Source organism: Oncorhynchus mykiss, chromosome Y, assembly GCF_013265735.2.
Source record: "Oncorhynchus mykiss isolate Arlee chromosome Y, USDA_OmykA_1.1, whole genome shotgun sequence".
NCBI classification, from domain to species: Eukaryota; Metazoa; Chordata; class Actinopteri; order Salmoniformes; family Salmonidae; genus Oncorhynchus; species Oncorhynchus mykiss.
In genome coordinates, this window is record NC_048593.1 from 36854867 (window position 1) to 36872375 (window position 17509).

The 17509-nt window shown below is 41.3% G+C and overlaps 1 protein-coding gene across 1 annotated transcript; it reads left to right on the plus strand.

Annotated features, from left to right (window-relative positions):
- The first annotated feature begins 14726 nt into the window (after positions 1 to 14726).
- LOC110510201 (alpha-2Db adrenergic receptor-like) lies at positions 14727 to 16737 on the plus strand. Its single transcript, XM_021591576.2, has one exon. The coding sequence runs from the start codon at positions 15000 to 15002 to the stop codon at positions 16353 to 16355; it is 1356 nt and encodes a 451-aa protein (XP_021447251.2). The 5' UTR covers positions 14727 to 14999; the 3' UTR covers positions 16356 to 16737.
- Positions 16738 to 17509: the final 772 nt, after the last annotated feature.

The following is a 17509-nucleotide window of genomic DNA, read 5'->3' on the forward strand; positions in this document are numbered from 1 at the left end:
CTGGGCTGGATTTAAACAATAGCTGTTGATCACTTCCCAAATGCTACAGTATATGTACTGTCTAGTTTTAGTTGAATCCTGGGCTGGATTTAAACAATAGCTGTTGATGACTTCCCAAATGCTATATAGGCTAAATAGCATCATTGATATATGATTGATCAAATATGATTACATTACATTTGCTCCGTTGATTCTACCCTTTAGAATAACTTTGATAGCAACAGTGAATCTATTAAGTGGATTTCTCAATTATCATTCTCACAGTAGCACATTGTTTATAGTCAGTGACAAACATCAAAGCTAGGCTGGGCAATACCACAATAATGTGGTTAAAACTGCAGCCTAAAAACAACAGATTACTTCTTTTAAATCCAATGTATTTTCCTCATAGATCACACGTCACAATGCATTGACAAATGAAGTTGAAACAAATTTTATTTAACCAATTTGTGCCCAGTGGGTACTTCACATATGCTGCTAGGCTTGTACAGGAAAGACAAACACTTCCCGAGAATGGAACTGTACAGCCTCTGCTATTATTTTCATCCTCCATCCGTGTCTCTCTTTTCAGCCTGCCTCTTGGTCTCTCTGTCTGTGCTTTCCTCGCCCTGCTGCTTCTCGGATCAAAGGGACTCAATGGATTCTTCAGCCTGGCTCTGTCTGTAGCTGCTGAGACAGTGAATGAAATCACAAGCAGGATTCAGCATTGCCAACAGAACAAAAACAGCTTATGGATGTGAAAAGCGTACAAAGAGATCCCTGAAATATCCTCGCAGGAGACACCGCCAAAGCAGTCTTTAATGCACACGGGGGGGGGGGGGGGGGGGGGGGACTAACGTTGCTGGGTCTGTGAGAGGGCAGACATGTTGTTCGTAGGTGACAAAGAAAGGGAGTATTGAGATCAGTTCTGTTCATTCATATTACTCTTATCACCATAGTTCAGTTTGAATACTCTATGAATACCTGTGTAGTACCCTACCGTATTCAACATCGAACTGTCTTGTGAAAGTGGTGAATTTGCTTAAATTGTTTGTTCGACTTTATGAGACTGATAAGAAACGGGTCTCCTGTAAAACGTGGCCTGTCTGCAGGAGAAGATAACTGATTGTCAAAATATTAATATTCCAGCACATTGTCATCTCATTTACTATTTCAAGTCTTAAGTGTCAGACAGATAAGCTTGCAGTCAACTAAATCAGTTCTGAAGGCTGAGTGTTAGCCGTTTCTACTTTATGTGGTCATACAATCTTAATTGCTTGGGATTGATTAAACTCTGCCCCCATATCTCTGTCTCTCAAACACACACACACACACAAGACATTAACCTTCGTTCTCCTTATAGAGGGGTGATGACAGTATGGATGGTTCAAAGCAGAGATGATTGAAAACAGAGTAAAGCAAATGTTGTTTGTTTTATTCAGCTTTATTTGTTCCATTTTTTAGGAACTCAATTGGGGTCTCAACTTACTGTTGAGAGTTAGATTAGAAGAATACACAAGGTGCAATTTTTTTGACATGTGGTTGTGCATCAGCAGTTTTTCTCTTGTTATTTATGTCAGTCACTGACAGTGACTCAATTAGCCCAGGTCAGCTAACATCTTTTAGATTGGTTAGTCTAGCCAGCTATCTAAACTTGTCGTAAACATTTCGCTTAGGGCCCCCAAAAGACCCTGACTACAAACAGTAATGTCACCATAGCCAGTGTTTATGACACGTGATGTAGTGATGGGTCTTTCGAGTACAAGCGGCTTTTTTTTAACAGATGTTTTTGATGAACGTCAGGAAGCGAATCGCATCTGTGAAAGAGACATTTATTTGGCTCCCTGATTTGCACACTGCTGTCCAGTGCTGCTTGATGAGCTCTAGACCACCATTATAAGTCATAAAAAGGCAACTTCTTAAAGCTTAACTTTAGAAATGTTATATTTGAATGTTTTTGTATGAAATTTCAGCACTACTGAACAAAGAGCCCTTTAGGAGCCAAACGAACAGCTCATTTAGGTGAGTGGAGTTAAAATATCAGGCTCATCGAAAAAGACTCATCACTAAATGCCCATCACTAATGTGGCCTGCTACTCATCCATCTGGCCCGGTAAACCACTCATGCCATGGATAACATCTGAAGCAGGTTGAAGAGTGGTGCCATATGATCCTCTCTTCATTAGAGAGGAACTGACACTCCTCGGCAATTGTGTACCTACAGTCATTCGTTCTGGACTACCTCTGTGGGTTTCCATTCTCTGTTATTTGGGTTCTGTTGTGTCCACTGGAGATGTTCATTATTCAAAATTATAAACTGGGTGGTTTGAGCCCAGAGTGCTGATTGGCTGACAGCCAGCCGTCGAAAATCAGACCGTATTCCATGGGTATGACAAAACATGTATTTGTACTGTTCTAATTATGTTGGTAATCACTTTATAATAGTAATAAGGCACCTCGTGGGTTTGTGGTATATTGCTAATATACCACGCCTAAGGGCTGTATCCAGGCACTCCGCTTTGCGTCGTGCATAAGAACAGCCCTTAGCCGTGGTATGTTGGCCATATACAGTGGCTTGCGAAAGTATTCACCCCCTTTGCATTTTTCCTATTTTGTTGCTGTTACAACCTGTAATTAAAATATATTTTTTTTTGGGGGGGGGGGGTTGTCATTTGATTTACACAACATGCCTACCACTTTGAAGATGCAAAATATTTGGGGGGCCACTGGGATTTTTGCCCATTCTTCAAGGCAAAACTGCTCCAGCTCCTTCAAGTTGGATGGGTTTTGCAATTTTTAAGTCATACCACAGACTCTCAATTGGATTGAGGTCAGGGCTTTGACTAGGCCATTCCAAGACTTTTAAATGTTTCCCCTTAAACCACTCGAGTGTTGCTTTAGCAGTATGCTTAGGGTCATTGTCCTGCTGGAATGTGAACCTCCATCCCAGTCTCAAATCTCTGGAAGACTGAAACAGGTCTCCCTCAAGAATTTACCTGTATTTAGCGCCATCCATCAATTCTGACCAGTTTCCCAGTCCCTGGCGATTAATATCATCCCCACAGCATGATGCTGCCACCACCATGCTTTACTGTGGGGATGGTGTTCTCAGGGTGATGAGAGGTGTTGGGTTTGCGCCAAAAAGCTCAATTTTAGTCTCATCTGACCAGAGTACCTTCATCCATATGTTTGAGTCTCCCACATGCCTTTTGGCGAACACCAAACATGTTTGCTTAAATTTTTCTTTAAGCAATGTTTTTTTCTAGCCACTCTTCCTTAAGTCTAGCTTTGTGGAGTACATCTTAAAGGGGTCCTATGGACAGAAAATCCAATTTCCACTGTAGAGTTTTGCAGCTCCTTCGGGTTATCTTTGGTCTCTTTGATTAATTGCCTCCTTGCCTGGTTCGTGAGTTTTGGTGAGCAGCCCTCTCTTGGCAGGTTTGTTGTGGGGCCATATTCCTTCAATTTTAAATAATGGTCCTCCGCGGGATGTTCAAAGTTTCTAATATTTTTTTATAACTCAATCCTGATCTGTACTTCTCCATAACATTTTATTTTATTTAACTAGGCAAGTCAGTCAAGAACTAATTCTTATTTTCAATGACGGCCTAGGAACAGTGGGTTAACTGCCTTCAGGGGCAGAACAACATATTTTTTACATTGTCAGCTCTGGGATTTGATTTTGCAACCTTTTGGTTACAAATCCAACGCTCTAACCACTAGGCTACCTGCCGCCCCAACTTTGTCCCCGACCTGTTTGGAGAGCTCCTTGGTCTTCATGGTGCCGCTTGCTTGGTGGTGCCCCTTGCTTATCAAATCAAATCAAATTTTATTTGTCACATACATATGGTTAGCAGATGTTAATGCGAGTGTAGTGAAATGCTTGTGCTTCTAGTTCCGACAATATAGTAATAACCAATGAGTAATCTAACCTAACAATTCCAAAACTACTACCTTATACACACAAGTGTAAAGGGATAAAGAATATGTACATAAAGATATATGAATGAGTGATGGTACAGAACGGCATAGGCAAGATGCAGTAGATGGTATCGAGTACAGTATATTCATATGAGATGAGTAATGTAGGGTATATAAACATAAAGTGGCATAGTTTAAAGTGGCTAGTGATACATATATTACATAAAGATGGCAAGATGCAGTAGATGATATAGAGTACAGTATATACAGTGGGGCAAAAAAGTATTTACTCAGCCACAAATTGTGCAAGTTCTCCCACTTAAAAATATGAGAGAGGCCTGTAATTTTCATCATAGGTACACTTCAACTATGACAGACAAAATGAGAAAAAAAATCCAGAAAATCATATTGTAGGATTTGTAATGAATTTATTTGCAAATGATGGTGGAAAAAAAGTATTTGGTCAATGACAAAAGTTTATCTCAAAACTTTGTTATATACCCTTTGTTGGCAATGACAAAGGTCAAACGTTTTCTGTAAGTTTTAAGTTTTCTGTTGCTGGTATTTTGCCCCATTCCTCCATGCAGATCTCCTCTAGAGCAGTGATGTTTTGGGGCTGTTGCTGGGCAACACAGACTTTCAACTCCCTCCAAAGATTTTCTATGGGGTTGAGATCTGGAGACTGGCTAGGCCACTCCAGGACCTTGAAATGCTTCTTACGAAGCCACTCCTTCATTGCCCGGGCGGTGTGTTTGGGATCATTGTCATGCTGAAAGACCCAGCCACATTTCATCTTCAATGCCCTTGCTGATGGAAGGAGGTTTTCACTCAAAATCTCACGATACATGGCCCCATTCATTCTTTCCTTTACATGGATCATTCGTCCTGGTCCCTTTGCAGAAAAACAGCCCCAAAGCATGATGTTTCCACCCCCATGCTTCACAGTAGGTATGGTGTTCTTTGGATGCAACTCAGCATTCTTTGTCCTCCAAACACGACGAGTTGAGTTTTTACCAAAAAGTTATATTTTGGTTTCATCTGACCATATGACATTCTCCCAATCTTCTTCTGGATCATCCAAATGCTCTCTAGCAAACTTCAGACGGGCCTGGACATGTACTGGCTTAAGCAGGGGGACACGTCTGGCACTGCAGGATTTGAGTCCCTGGCGGTGTAGTGTGTTACTGATGGTATGCTTTGTTACTTTGATCCCAGCTCTCTGCATGTCATTCACTAGGTCCCCCCGTGTGGTTCTGGGATTTTTGCTCACCGTTCTTGTGATTATTTTGACCCCACGCGGTGAGATCTTGCGTGGAGCCCCAGATCGAGGGAGATTATCAGTGGTCTTGTATGTCTTCCATTTCCTAATAATTGCTCCCACAGTTGATTTCTTCAAACCAAGCTGCTTACCTATTGCAGATTCAGTCTTCCCAGCCTGGTGCAGGTCTACAATTTTGTTTCTGGTGTCCTTTGACAGCTCTTTGGTCTTGGCCATAGTGGAGTTTGGAGTGTGACTGTTTGAGGTTGTGGACAGGTGTCTTTTATACTGATAACAAGTTCAAACAGGTGCCATTAATACAGGTAACGAGTGGAAGACAGAGGAACCTCTTAAAGAATAAGTTACAGGTCTGTGAGAGCCAGAAATCTTGCTTGTTTGTAGGTGATCAAATACTTATTTTCCACCATAGTTTGCAAATAAATTCATTAAAAATCCAACAATGTGATTTTCTGGATTTTTTTTCCTAATTTTGTCTGTCACAATTGAAGTGAACCTATGATGATAATTACAGGCCTCTCTCATCTTTTTAAGTGGGAGAACTTGCACAATGGGTGGCTGACTAAATACTTTTTTGCCCCACTGTACATGTACATATTAGATGAGTAATGTAGGGTATGTAAACATTATGTTAAGTGGCATTGTTAAAGTGGCTAGTGATACATTTTTACATCAATTTCCATCAATTTCCATGATTAAAGTGGCTGGAGTTGAGTCAGTATGTTGGCAAGAGCCACTCAATGTTAGTGGAGGCTGTTTAACAGTCTGATGGCCTTGAGAATCTGTTTTTCAGTCTCTCTGTCCCTGCTTTGATGCACCTGTACTGACCTCGCCTTCTGGATGATAGCGGGGTGAACAGGCAGTGGCTCGGGTGGTTGTTGTCCTTGATGATCTTTATGGCCTTCCTGTGACATTGGGTGGTGAAGGTGTCCTGGAGGGCAGGTAGTTTGCCCCCGGTGACGCGTTGTGCAGACCTCACTACCCTCTGGAGAGCCTTACGGTTGTGGGCAGAGCAGTTGCCGTACCAGGCGGTGATACAGCCCGACAGAATGCTCTCGATTGTGCATCTGTAGAAGTTTGTCAGTGCTTTTGGTGACAAGCAGAATTTCTTCAGCCTCCTGAGGGCCCTCACCCCTCCCTATAGGCCGTCTCGTCGTTGTTGGTAACCAAGCCTACCACTGTAGTGTCGTCGGCAAACTTGATGATTGAGTTGGAGGCGTGCTTGGCCACGCAGTCGTGGGTGAACAGGGAGTACAGGAGAGGGCTCAGAACGCACCCTTGTGGGGCCCCAGTGTTGAGGATCAGTGGGGTGGAGATATTGTCACCTACCCTCACCACCTTGGGGCGGCCCGTCAGGAAGTCCAGTACACAGTTGCACAGGGCGGGGTCGAGGGTACTGTGGTGTTAAATGCTGAGCTGTAGTCGATGAACACCATTCTCACATAGGTATTCCTCTTGTCCAGATGGGTTAGGGCAGTGTGCAGTGTGGTTGCGATTGCGTCGTCTGTGGACCTATTGGGGCGGTAAGCAAATTGGAGTGGGTCTAGGGTGTCAGGTAGGGTGGAGGTGATATGGTCCTTGACTAGTCTCTCAAAGCACTTCATGATGACAGAAGTGAGTGCTACGGGGCGGTAGTCGTTTAGCTCAGTTACCTTAGCTTTCTTGGGAACAGGAACAATGGTGGCCCTCTTGAAGCATGTTGGAACAGCAGACTGGGATAAGGATTGATTGAAAATGTCCGTAAACACACCAGCCAGCTGGTCTGCGCATGCTCTGAGGACGCGGCTGGGGATGCCGTCTGGGCCTGCAGCCTTGCGAGGATTAACACGTTTAAATGTTTTACTCACGTCAGCTCCAGTGAAGGAGAGCCTGCAGGTTTTGGTAGCTTAGTGATAGCTTAGTGGTGTTGCAGACTCTGGGTACTTTCAGAACAGGTGTATATATACTGAGATCATGTGACACTTAAATAAAGTCCACCTGTGTGCAATCTAACTAATTATGTGACTTCTGAAGGTAATTGGTTGCACCAGATTTTATTTAGGAGTTTCATAGCAAAGGAGGGGAATACATATGCCACTTTTCCGTTTTTTTTTTTTAAACAACATTTTTTTTTCCTTTCAATTCACCAATTTGTACTATTTTGTGTATGTCCATTACATGAAATCCAAATAAAAGTCAATTTAAATTACAGGTTGTAATGCAACAAAATAGGAAAAACGCCAAGGGGGATGAATACTTCCGCAAGGCACTGCACCCCACCCCCTTGAGCCTTATTGCTTAAGTATAGGGCATGCTCTCTTTTAAGTGTAAAAGGAGGCATATGGCACAAGGAAGAACAGGTTTAGAAGGAGCAAAGAGATGATGGGAAGAGAGGAGTCGGATGAGAGTAATCCAGTCATTGGGAAGATTGTCCCCCGCACACACAACATCCCCTCCAGCTCTCTCCTTCTCTGGCTGTTTGATCACCCACATTAAAATAATAATTACAAGCCCACAACACCAGCAGGGATAGCTTGCCTCCCTCAGCGGTGCTTCACACGCACAAAGGGCATTAACATCCCTTCCAGCCTCTCCACCGTCAGCCTGTTTTTATGGGTGGCACAGGGGACTTAGAACTCCCAGCTCCACCATCCGTGCCTCTCCACCGTCAGCCTGTTTTTATGGGTGGCACAGGGGACTTAGAACTCCCAGCTCCACCATCCGTGCCTCTCCACCGTCAGCCTGTTTTTATGGGTGGCACAGGGGACTTAGAACTCCCAGCTCCACCATCCGTGCCTCTCCACAGTCAGCCTGTTTTTATGGGTGGCACAGGGGACTTAGAACTCCCAGCTCCACCATCCGTGCCTCTCCACCGTCAGCCTGTTTTTATGGGTGGCACAGGGGACTTAGAACTCCCAGCTCCACCATCCGTGCCTCTCCACCGTCAGCCTGTTTTTATGGGTGGCACAGGGGACTTAGAACTCCCAGCTCCACCATCCGTGCCTCTCCACCGTCAGCCTGTTTTTATGGGTGGCACAGGGGACTTAGAACTCCCAGCTCCACCATCCGTGCCTCTCCACCGTCAGCCTGTTTTTATGGGTGGCACAGGGGACTTAGAACTCCCAGCTCCACCATCCGTGCCTCTCCACAGTCAGCCTGTTTTTATGGGTGGCACAGGGGACTTAGAACTCCCAGCTCCACCATCCGTGCCTCTCCACAGTCAGCCTGTTTTTATGGGTGGCACAAGGGACTAATGGGTGGCACAGGGGAACTAGGGTATGCATGAGTGTCTGAGCTGTGTGCTAGTCGTATGAAAAGACAGCTCGGTGCTTTCAACATGTCAATACCTCTCACAAAGACAGGTAGTGATGCAGTCAATCTCGCCTCTACTTTGAGCCAGGAGAGATTGACATGCATGTCAATGATGTTACGTAGCTCTCTGTGTACATTTAAGGGACAGTCGTGCTGCTCTGTTCTGGGCCAACTGTAACTTGCCTATGTCCCTCTTTGTGGCACTTGACCATATGACTGGGCAGTAGTCCAGGTGCGACAAAACCAGGGCCTCTAGGAGTTGTTTTGTTAATAGCAATGTCAAGAAAGCAGAGCAGCGCTTTATTACGGACAGACCTCTCCCCATCTTAGCTACCATTTCATCAATATGTTCTGACCATTACAGTTTACAATCCAGGGTTACACCACAAGCAGCATTAGTCTCATCAACGTGCTCAATTTCCACATTGTTCATTCCAAGATCTTGGAACAGTACCTCATTAAGCTGGTTGAGAGAATGCGAAGAGTGTACAAAGCTGTCATTAAGGCAAAGGGTGGCTACTGTAAGGTTCTGTATTTATTTTCTTAGTCAACCTTGTGTTCTGTTTCGTTGTGTTCTTGAACGTAGCCCTGTCTTTCATTTTTGTTCATTGATTTCAACTGTGTTAGTTACTCACCTGGTCTCATCAGCTCCTTATTTAGTTCAGTTCATTCTGTTTGTACCTTTGTGAGGTATTTTTTGTTTTGACTCTACTAAGCCTTTTCCTAGCTTGTTTGTGAGAACCAGTTATAGCCTTCAGTCCTAGTTTTGATTCACCTGCCTATTTGCCTACCTGTGACCACTATTCCTGCCTTCTGCGAAGGCGAAATAAACACCTGCTGTGCTTTGCGTGTGAATCTACACCTTTTCTCCCTGAGTATTCATTACATAATACCTCACAAAGGCACAAACAGAATAAACTGAACTCAATAAGGAGCTGATGAGACCAGGTGAGTAACTAACACAGGTGTTATCAAAGAGCAAAAATTAAAGACAGGGCTATGTTCAAGAACACAAAGAAACAGAACACAAGGTTCACTAAGAAAATAAATACAGAACCTTACAGCTACTTTGAAGAATCTCAAATATGAAATTGATTTTGATTTGTTTAACACTTCTGTGGTTACTACATGATTCCATGTGTTATTTCATAGTTTTGATGTCTTCACTCTTATTCTACAATGTACTTTTGACTGGTACTGTACTTTCTCCAGCAGATTATGATCAATAATGTCAAAAGCTGCACTGAAGTCTCACAAAACAACACAAGCTTCTTATTATAAATATATTTCAGCCAATCATCAGTCAGTTGTGTAAGTGTTGTTGAGTGCCCTTCCCTACAAGCATTGTCGTGGCAGAATCAGAATTCTTTAGGTAACATTTATAAATATTGATGCAAGACGATGTTGATTTTGATGCAAGACGATGTCTGTTCACTAAATTATCTGCTGGAATAATGTATTGAGAATTGAGTCGTATTTAAATGACTGTATCAATAGAGGAGACAGTTGCCTAAATTAAAGGAATTCTAAACCATAGCGGAGAGATATTGGCGATAGAAAGTGATTTCCGAAATGTTTTTCATCATTCTTATAGATTGACTGACACGTGTTATAATTTTGGCGCCGTGTGTGTTATTTTTTTAAAGTCTTGGACATTTCATAAGTGTGAAGAGCAAAGAGAAGAGGAAGTTATAACGTTTGGTTTTAATCTTACGATAAGAGGTAAGGAAAAACGTTGAAATGAGAGGAGTTATATATTTTTGCCCACTGGGAAAAAAAGGAATAGGATATGTGCTGAAAGTAAGAAAGAGAGTTAGTTGCTGTGTTGGCTACTCATTTTCAGGGTAAATTGCTAGAGGCAGGTAGATTGTTGTGGAATAACATAAAACTGCGTCATTACGTTGGCTATACAATCACATTACTCAAATTGTTTTGACCGTTGTTCAGGTACACTCTTTTCTGTACTTCTGGCAGTACAATTTTGATTGAGAGATGTTGATTTAACTTAATTAAACATTGTATTCTGATGTGTTTGAGTAGGATTCTTTCTTCCAGGATGGAGGGAAGTTATCTAAAATATGTAATTTGAAGGAGCCATGGGAGAACACGTTTACATTTTTATTAAGTGCCTGGGATTAAATTACTGATTTCTTACGCTGAGAAATGTACTACATTTGCGACAGAGGAAAAAGTATAAAATTTAGATAGTAATGATATCAGAATAAATGTATCTAAGGGTAACATGTTCAATTAAGCATACATATACATTGATGTTGATTAAAACTTATGATTAATGATTTGAGGTACAGTGGAATTATCATTAGGTTTGTTTTATAGTTCACTTTTGAGTCTCTGAATCGATGTAGTGTAATGAATAACAACAAAGTGTTTGTCTTTTTCTGGGAAAATGGGCGTTTCATTGTCTCTCTTTGAAATGTTTCCTGGGACTATAATCTTGGGGAGAGTGAGTGAGATTGAGGCCATAAACTACCAAATTGAAAAGGGCCTGGAAGTTTTTGTTTTTTCATTAAGGTTTGCAAATACACACACATAAAACATTTGTAATGACTATTTGTTGGTGTTTTTAAACGCATATGGAATTTTAATGAGTTTTTATTTTCTGAGTTTTAATTAAACACGTTAATTATTTTGATAAAGGAAGTGTATTGTATTGTTGAGTGTATTGTATTGTTGTGTTTGTTTTGTTCTATTCCCGAGGGGTATAGGTCTAACTTCTTGATCCTTGGCTCTACGATGGAGTTGACAGTGAGATGGGAAGTATAAGCCAATTTGAAAGAATAGTTTCAATAGAATGTGTTGATATTTTCTTTGAAATTAGATAGATATTAGTTTAGATATGTGTATTAAGAATAATTGGTAAAAGTAATAATTTATCATGTAGTTAATGAACTGAACTAAACTGTTGTTCTGATCTGTTCTTTCGAGGTGATCATGAAAAGTGACATCAGATGGTATCTTAATGCATGGAAGAGATAATTGGACCGAATAGTGTGTGTACCTCTCTAACTGGCTGAAGAAGAGTGACAAAGGCGTTGAAGAAGGCCTTCCATACCACCTCTACCGAGAGAAAGGAACCAAGCCAGAATTTGGTGTACAGTATCAGATCTAAGCTATCAACTGCTTTTCTTTCATGCTTCTCTTTGGCGTGTGAGAGGAGAGTCCACATGGAGTGATCATGGAGAGAGATCTGTTCTAACCTTTTCTCATGATGCTGGTATATTGGTTGACGAATGGACAAGACATGAGTGGTAAAGATGAGACAATGAAATTGGGACATTATCATGGGCCGTCCACTTTGAATTGTAAAGCTATCTGAAGAAGAACGAAAAAGACGCCAGAAGAATCAGTGCTTGAGAGGGGATCAACTGTGCCAATAAAATTGTTTTATACTTTTGTGGTATTAGGTTGATTGTAGAGGTCATTTAGATTAAGAATGTATTGAGATACTGATCTGTATTATAATCATGATTAAAAAAGTTAATAGTGGAATTATGGGATAATTATACTGAATGAATGTAAAATCTGCTAATATTGATGTGTGTTAAATTGAGGTTTTTACTTTGAGTGATAAGACCAATTTGAATCACTGAGGAATGTCATTCTAAATTTTGGTTGGATAAATAGTTGTTGTTAATTATGATTTGGAATATGAATGATTTCCCTGACCTATTCTCTATTCCTGACTACATCTCTGAGCATGAGGACTTAGAGGGATGCCTGTCCTATATGTTGTGAGGAGGCCTGTGTTTAGATACTGGTTCTCATGTAACTTAGGGAGCATTTCTATGTTATGTTTTTATTTTCCTCAAATGGATTATTCTGTGTTATTAAACATGTGTAAGTTTGTCTTGTAGAATAAAGGTTGTAAACGTAGTTTCAGAAGGGAGAAAGCTTACATACAAGCTAAGGTATTTGACATTGAAGGGATTTGATTTTTTATTTTATTTTAAATATTGAGTGTGTAATTAATGTTCTGATTCTTTGGAAGGGACAATGTCCCTGAGAGGGGAATGTCGTAGCAGAATCAGAATTCTTTAGGTAACATTTATAAAGAAGATATTTTATTAATTTTCATAAGCATGCTTATGTGGGAAAGTTACTTGGGCCCAGAGAGGGGAGAGGTCAGGTTAGTCTTATCTGTGAATGTGTCTGTTAACTATTCCTAAACCATGTGAGGGGATGGTGTGATGAATAGGGAACCAGTTAGGTGGCTCCACAATGTCTGTGTGCCAGTCACATCTCTCTGTAAGCTCTCTCTCACCCAGGATAGGGTGTATTTGATATATGCCATTGGATGAGGTAATGTTTTTGGTTCTAAGTGGTACCAAGAACGAGATAAGAGCTTTGGTTTAGGAGACCAAACTGAACAATAAGTTATAGCTAATGCTATAAATTATGGGATACTCCTTTTTCTGGTAAAAGGTTATTTGTATAATGTTCCTAAGATCTGTTATTCGTCATGTGAGTTTTGATGGGTGTGTCTTGGCTATAAATGATACCAAGGACTGTTTTGTAAGCACTCTCAGAGAATTTGTTTATGACACTGAATTGATCTGAGAGTCACAGGGCTATGGTGAAGCTCATACAATAAAAAATTGACTTTATGATAACTCTGACTTGTGTGTGGTTTGCTCTCTCATGATTTGGTAATACAGGAAATTTCCACGACAGCATGCTGAAAGTTAGTTGTTAATTTGTTTACTGTGAAATAGCTTTGTATCTGGTCAAACACCATTTTTTTGGGGGGGATGACAAAAGTATTTTTTGGGGGGAGATGACAAAAGTCAGGTACTGGATTCCCACGTGTTAATTACAGTAATGTCATATTTTCATCCATATCGGGTGAACCGTTTAGAAGTTACAACACTTTTTGAACATAGTCCTCCCATTTTAGGGGACCAAAAGATTTGGGACAAATTCACTTATGTGTATTAAAGTAGTCAAAGTTTAGTATCTGGAGCCATATTCCTAGCACATAATGATTACATCAAGCTTGTGACTCTACAAACTTGTTGGGTGCATTTACTGTTTGTGATGGTTGTGTTTCAGATTATTTTGAGCCCAATAGAAATGAATGGTAAAAAAATGTGTTGTGTCATTTTGGATTCACTTTAATTGTAAATAAGACTGTTTCTTAACACTTCTATGTTAATGTGGATCCTACCATCATTACAGATAGTCCTGAATAAATCATTAATAATGGTGAATGAGAAAGTTACAGATGCCCAAATATCACCTGTTATTGTAATGGTGAGAGATTATGTATTGACAATTGTGTATCTAACTTTCTCACTTTATTCAGGACTATCCATAATCATGGTAGATTCCACATTAATGTAGTCATTTTTGGAAACAAATTCTATTCTTATTTAAAATTAATATAACTCAAATGACACAATGCATTATTTACCATTAATTTCTATTGGGCACAAAATTATCGGACACACAACCAAAACAAACAGAAAAAGTGTCTAAGTTTCACAATTATAGGAATATGGGTCCAAATACTAAACGTTTGACTACTTTAATACACATAAGTGAATTTGTCCCAATACTTTTGGTCCCATAAAATGGGGGGACTGTGTACAAAAAGTGCTGTAATTTCTAAATGGTTCAAACCGACATGGACGAAAATGCCCTCAAATTAAAGCTGACAGTCTGCACTTTAACCTCATAGTCATGTTATAAGTGCTGGAGTAGAGACAAAACAACAAAAAAAGTGTCACTATCCCAATACTTCTGTAGCTCACCGCATATGTATCGACATATCAAAATATCAGGTGGCTTGATCATCGTCATGTTTCATAGTGAATACAAGTGTCATAGTTAAAGTGTGTGTGTGACACAACAAACTATTGGCTGGTTGGCTGTGGGGCAGACTTTCAAATTCTTTGAGCCTCCAGGCTTCAGATAATGCCGCTCTAATTAAATGTGTATTTTTTTATTGATCGAATTAACTGAACGTTTGACAATTAACGTTATGTTACGCTTCTAAAGATAACTAGAACATTTGCACAGATTTCCAAACGGTGATGTTGTGTTCATTTGACAATACATTCACCTGTCTTTACTGCCGTTACTACCCTATTCCCATGGTTTAATCATGTGCGTAATTGCGCAGTAAACGCGCCCCCCCCTCCCCCACCCCATCTCTCTCTCCTCCTCTCTCACTCTCCCTATCCCTCTCCCTCTCTCCGAACTAACATTCCTCTCCACTCTAGCATGAACGCGGCCAATGCGCAACGACCAGATTAAAGTAGGAACTTCAGGCTACCATCTGACCCTGGTTTCTTGGACTGCCGTCGTACGCGAGGGAACCATACATTCAAAACATTTTTCTTTCCTTGCACAAATACAAACTGTAGAGCGTGGCCAGGCATTGTTGGAGTCGCGGGCAACCTTGTGCGTACGCACTAAAAACAAAACACTGCAGGATGCTACTTCTCCTGGTCATTCCGTCTGTGATTTCGATCGAACAGTGATGTTTCCACATAATGGGTCAACTGATTAGATGAAAATTACTACTTTGATCAAATTGCGCAATTTGCGACCCTCGCCTTGTGTATCTCTGCTTGGAATGCATGAGGAGAATGGGGAGGAACAGACGTGTCTATCCAGAATGGATATAACCCCAACAGCTTTTGCCGCATCGAACTCATCAGAGGATACTAATGGCACGAGTGCCCAAAGACCTCTGCCTCACTCCCAGAGCGTGGCCGTCTTCATCGTGTTCCTGGTCACCGTTATCATTCTGGTGACAATCGTAGGGAATGTACTTGTTGTGGTGGCCGTTTTCACCAGCCGCGCGCTCCGTGCGCCGCAGAATCTCTTCCTTGTCTCTTTGGCATCGGCAGATATATTAGTGGCCACCTTGGTCATCCCTTTCTCCCTCGCCAACGAGATCATGGGTTACTGGTACTTTGGGAGCACCTGGTGCGCCTTCTACTTGGCCCTTGACGTCCTCTTCTGCACGTCCTCCATAGTGCACCTCTGTGCCATAAGTCTGGACAGGTACTGGTCTGTAACCAAAGCTGTTAGCTACAATCGGAAGAGGACGCCCAGGCGTATTAAGTGTATGATCACCGTGGTCTGGGTCATATCAGCAGTCATCTCTTTTCCACCGTTACTTATGACCAAACACGACGAGCATGAGTGCTTGCTCAACAACGAAACATGGTATATTCTCTCGTCTTGTCTGGTATCATTTTTCGCCCCGGGTCTAATCATGATTCTGGTGTATTGTAAAATATATAAAGTGGCCAAGCAGCGCGCATCAACCGTGTTTGCAGCAAAGAACGGGACGGAGAGACAGCCTTCGCAGTCGGAGACGTGCTTCGTGCCCAGGAGGAAGTTTGAGGTGGAGAGCCCTAGCAGCCCCAGTTTAGGTGGCCACATGCGGAAAGGAGAGCTCGATGATATTGACCTGGAGGAGAGCTGCGTCGCCGACAGCAAACCCAAGAACTGTCTCTTCTCCAAGAGAGTGAAAGTGGAGGGGGCAAACACTTTCCCAAAACAGAGTTGTCGAGTGTCATGGGCTTCAAACCGCAACGCGAAGCTCTCTCAGGAGCAAAAGATTAGACAGATGTCACTGTCAAAGACCAAACTGGCGCAGATGCGTGAAAAGCGCTTTACGTTTGTCCTTGCAGTGGTGATGGGGGTGTTTGTACTCTGCTGGTTCCCATTCTTTTTTACCTACAGTCTGCACGCAATATGCAGAGATTGTTGCCCAATTCCGGATGCTCTCTTTAATCTGTTTTTCTGGATTGGTTACTGTAACAGTTCAGTGAACCCTATCATTTATACAATATTTAATCGCGATTTTCGGAGATCTTTCAAGAAGATCATATGCCAGACATCACACACATAGGCTTACAAAAAAAATGTATCTCTCTCTATATGTGTGTGAGTGTGGGTAAGCTCTGTTGCGTTTAGTATCTGTACTTATGAGACGTGTAAAAAAGTGTTTGTAGAATACTGTGATAAGATTTTAAATAATAATAATTTAATGTCATGTAAAAAATGGACTTCGAAATTAGTGAGTTTGTAACCGTCAGATGGTGTTTCTGTGGATTTAAATGCATCAGGTTGCAAACCTGCATAATTTATTTAAAAACAAAGAATTCTGTATCCAATCTACATATTCGAGAAGCATGAGTCAGACTACACTGTTATGTTTCTCCATGTTGTTAATCACATTTAGCAGTGTTCTGTTATTAATACATTAAAGGGCTTTTGATGTAAAGAGGCAATTAATGACTTGTTACTGTCTGAGACATCTAACCTAATGTAGCAGGCATAAACAAGATATCTGCGATTAGATCCCCGACATACTGGTCTTGACGAGAAGAAAAACCAAACTGTCAGCGGTGGTTCTCTTCTGCATTGTTCAACCAATCCAGTAAATGTGGAGGATGAGTTAAGATGGCATGTCGCCGTATTAAAGGTCCAAAAGCAGAAGTCATGTCAAAAGATCTCTTTCCATTTCTCCTGAAGCGGAACATCCAAATTGTTGGACCCAGCAGATGCTAGAGACAAAGACAGTACAGTAAGAAGATAGGCAGAAACTGCTTCTCCAAAATAAATCCCTGATCACAAAATCGAATCTAGGTTGTGCCTTTAGATTTTGAGAAAATTAACTACTAAGGAATACTTTTTCAATTCTCTCATTGACTTCTCAAACCCCAAACACCGGCCTGGTCGGATTGGTCTGTTTCGCAAGTCTTTCCAGAAGTCTCGCGACGTTGCGCTTCTAATTTTGGAAACTCTGTACTATTGACAATGTCTTAAGTAGGTGAACATGGTATTACACTTGTGAAAGAGACAAACTGATGCGTTTTTCATTTTTGTAAAAAAAACAACTTTATATCGAAGGAGTTCCTTTGGTTTGACAGTCTCTTCTTCCAACTTCTGTCTGTAACTTTCGGACAATTTGAGCTACAGACTAATATGACCCCTCTATGGAAACATGAGACTCATGTCGGTTGTTTTGCTCTAGGACGCCCACAAGCCTCAAGACTAATC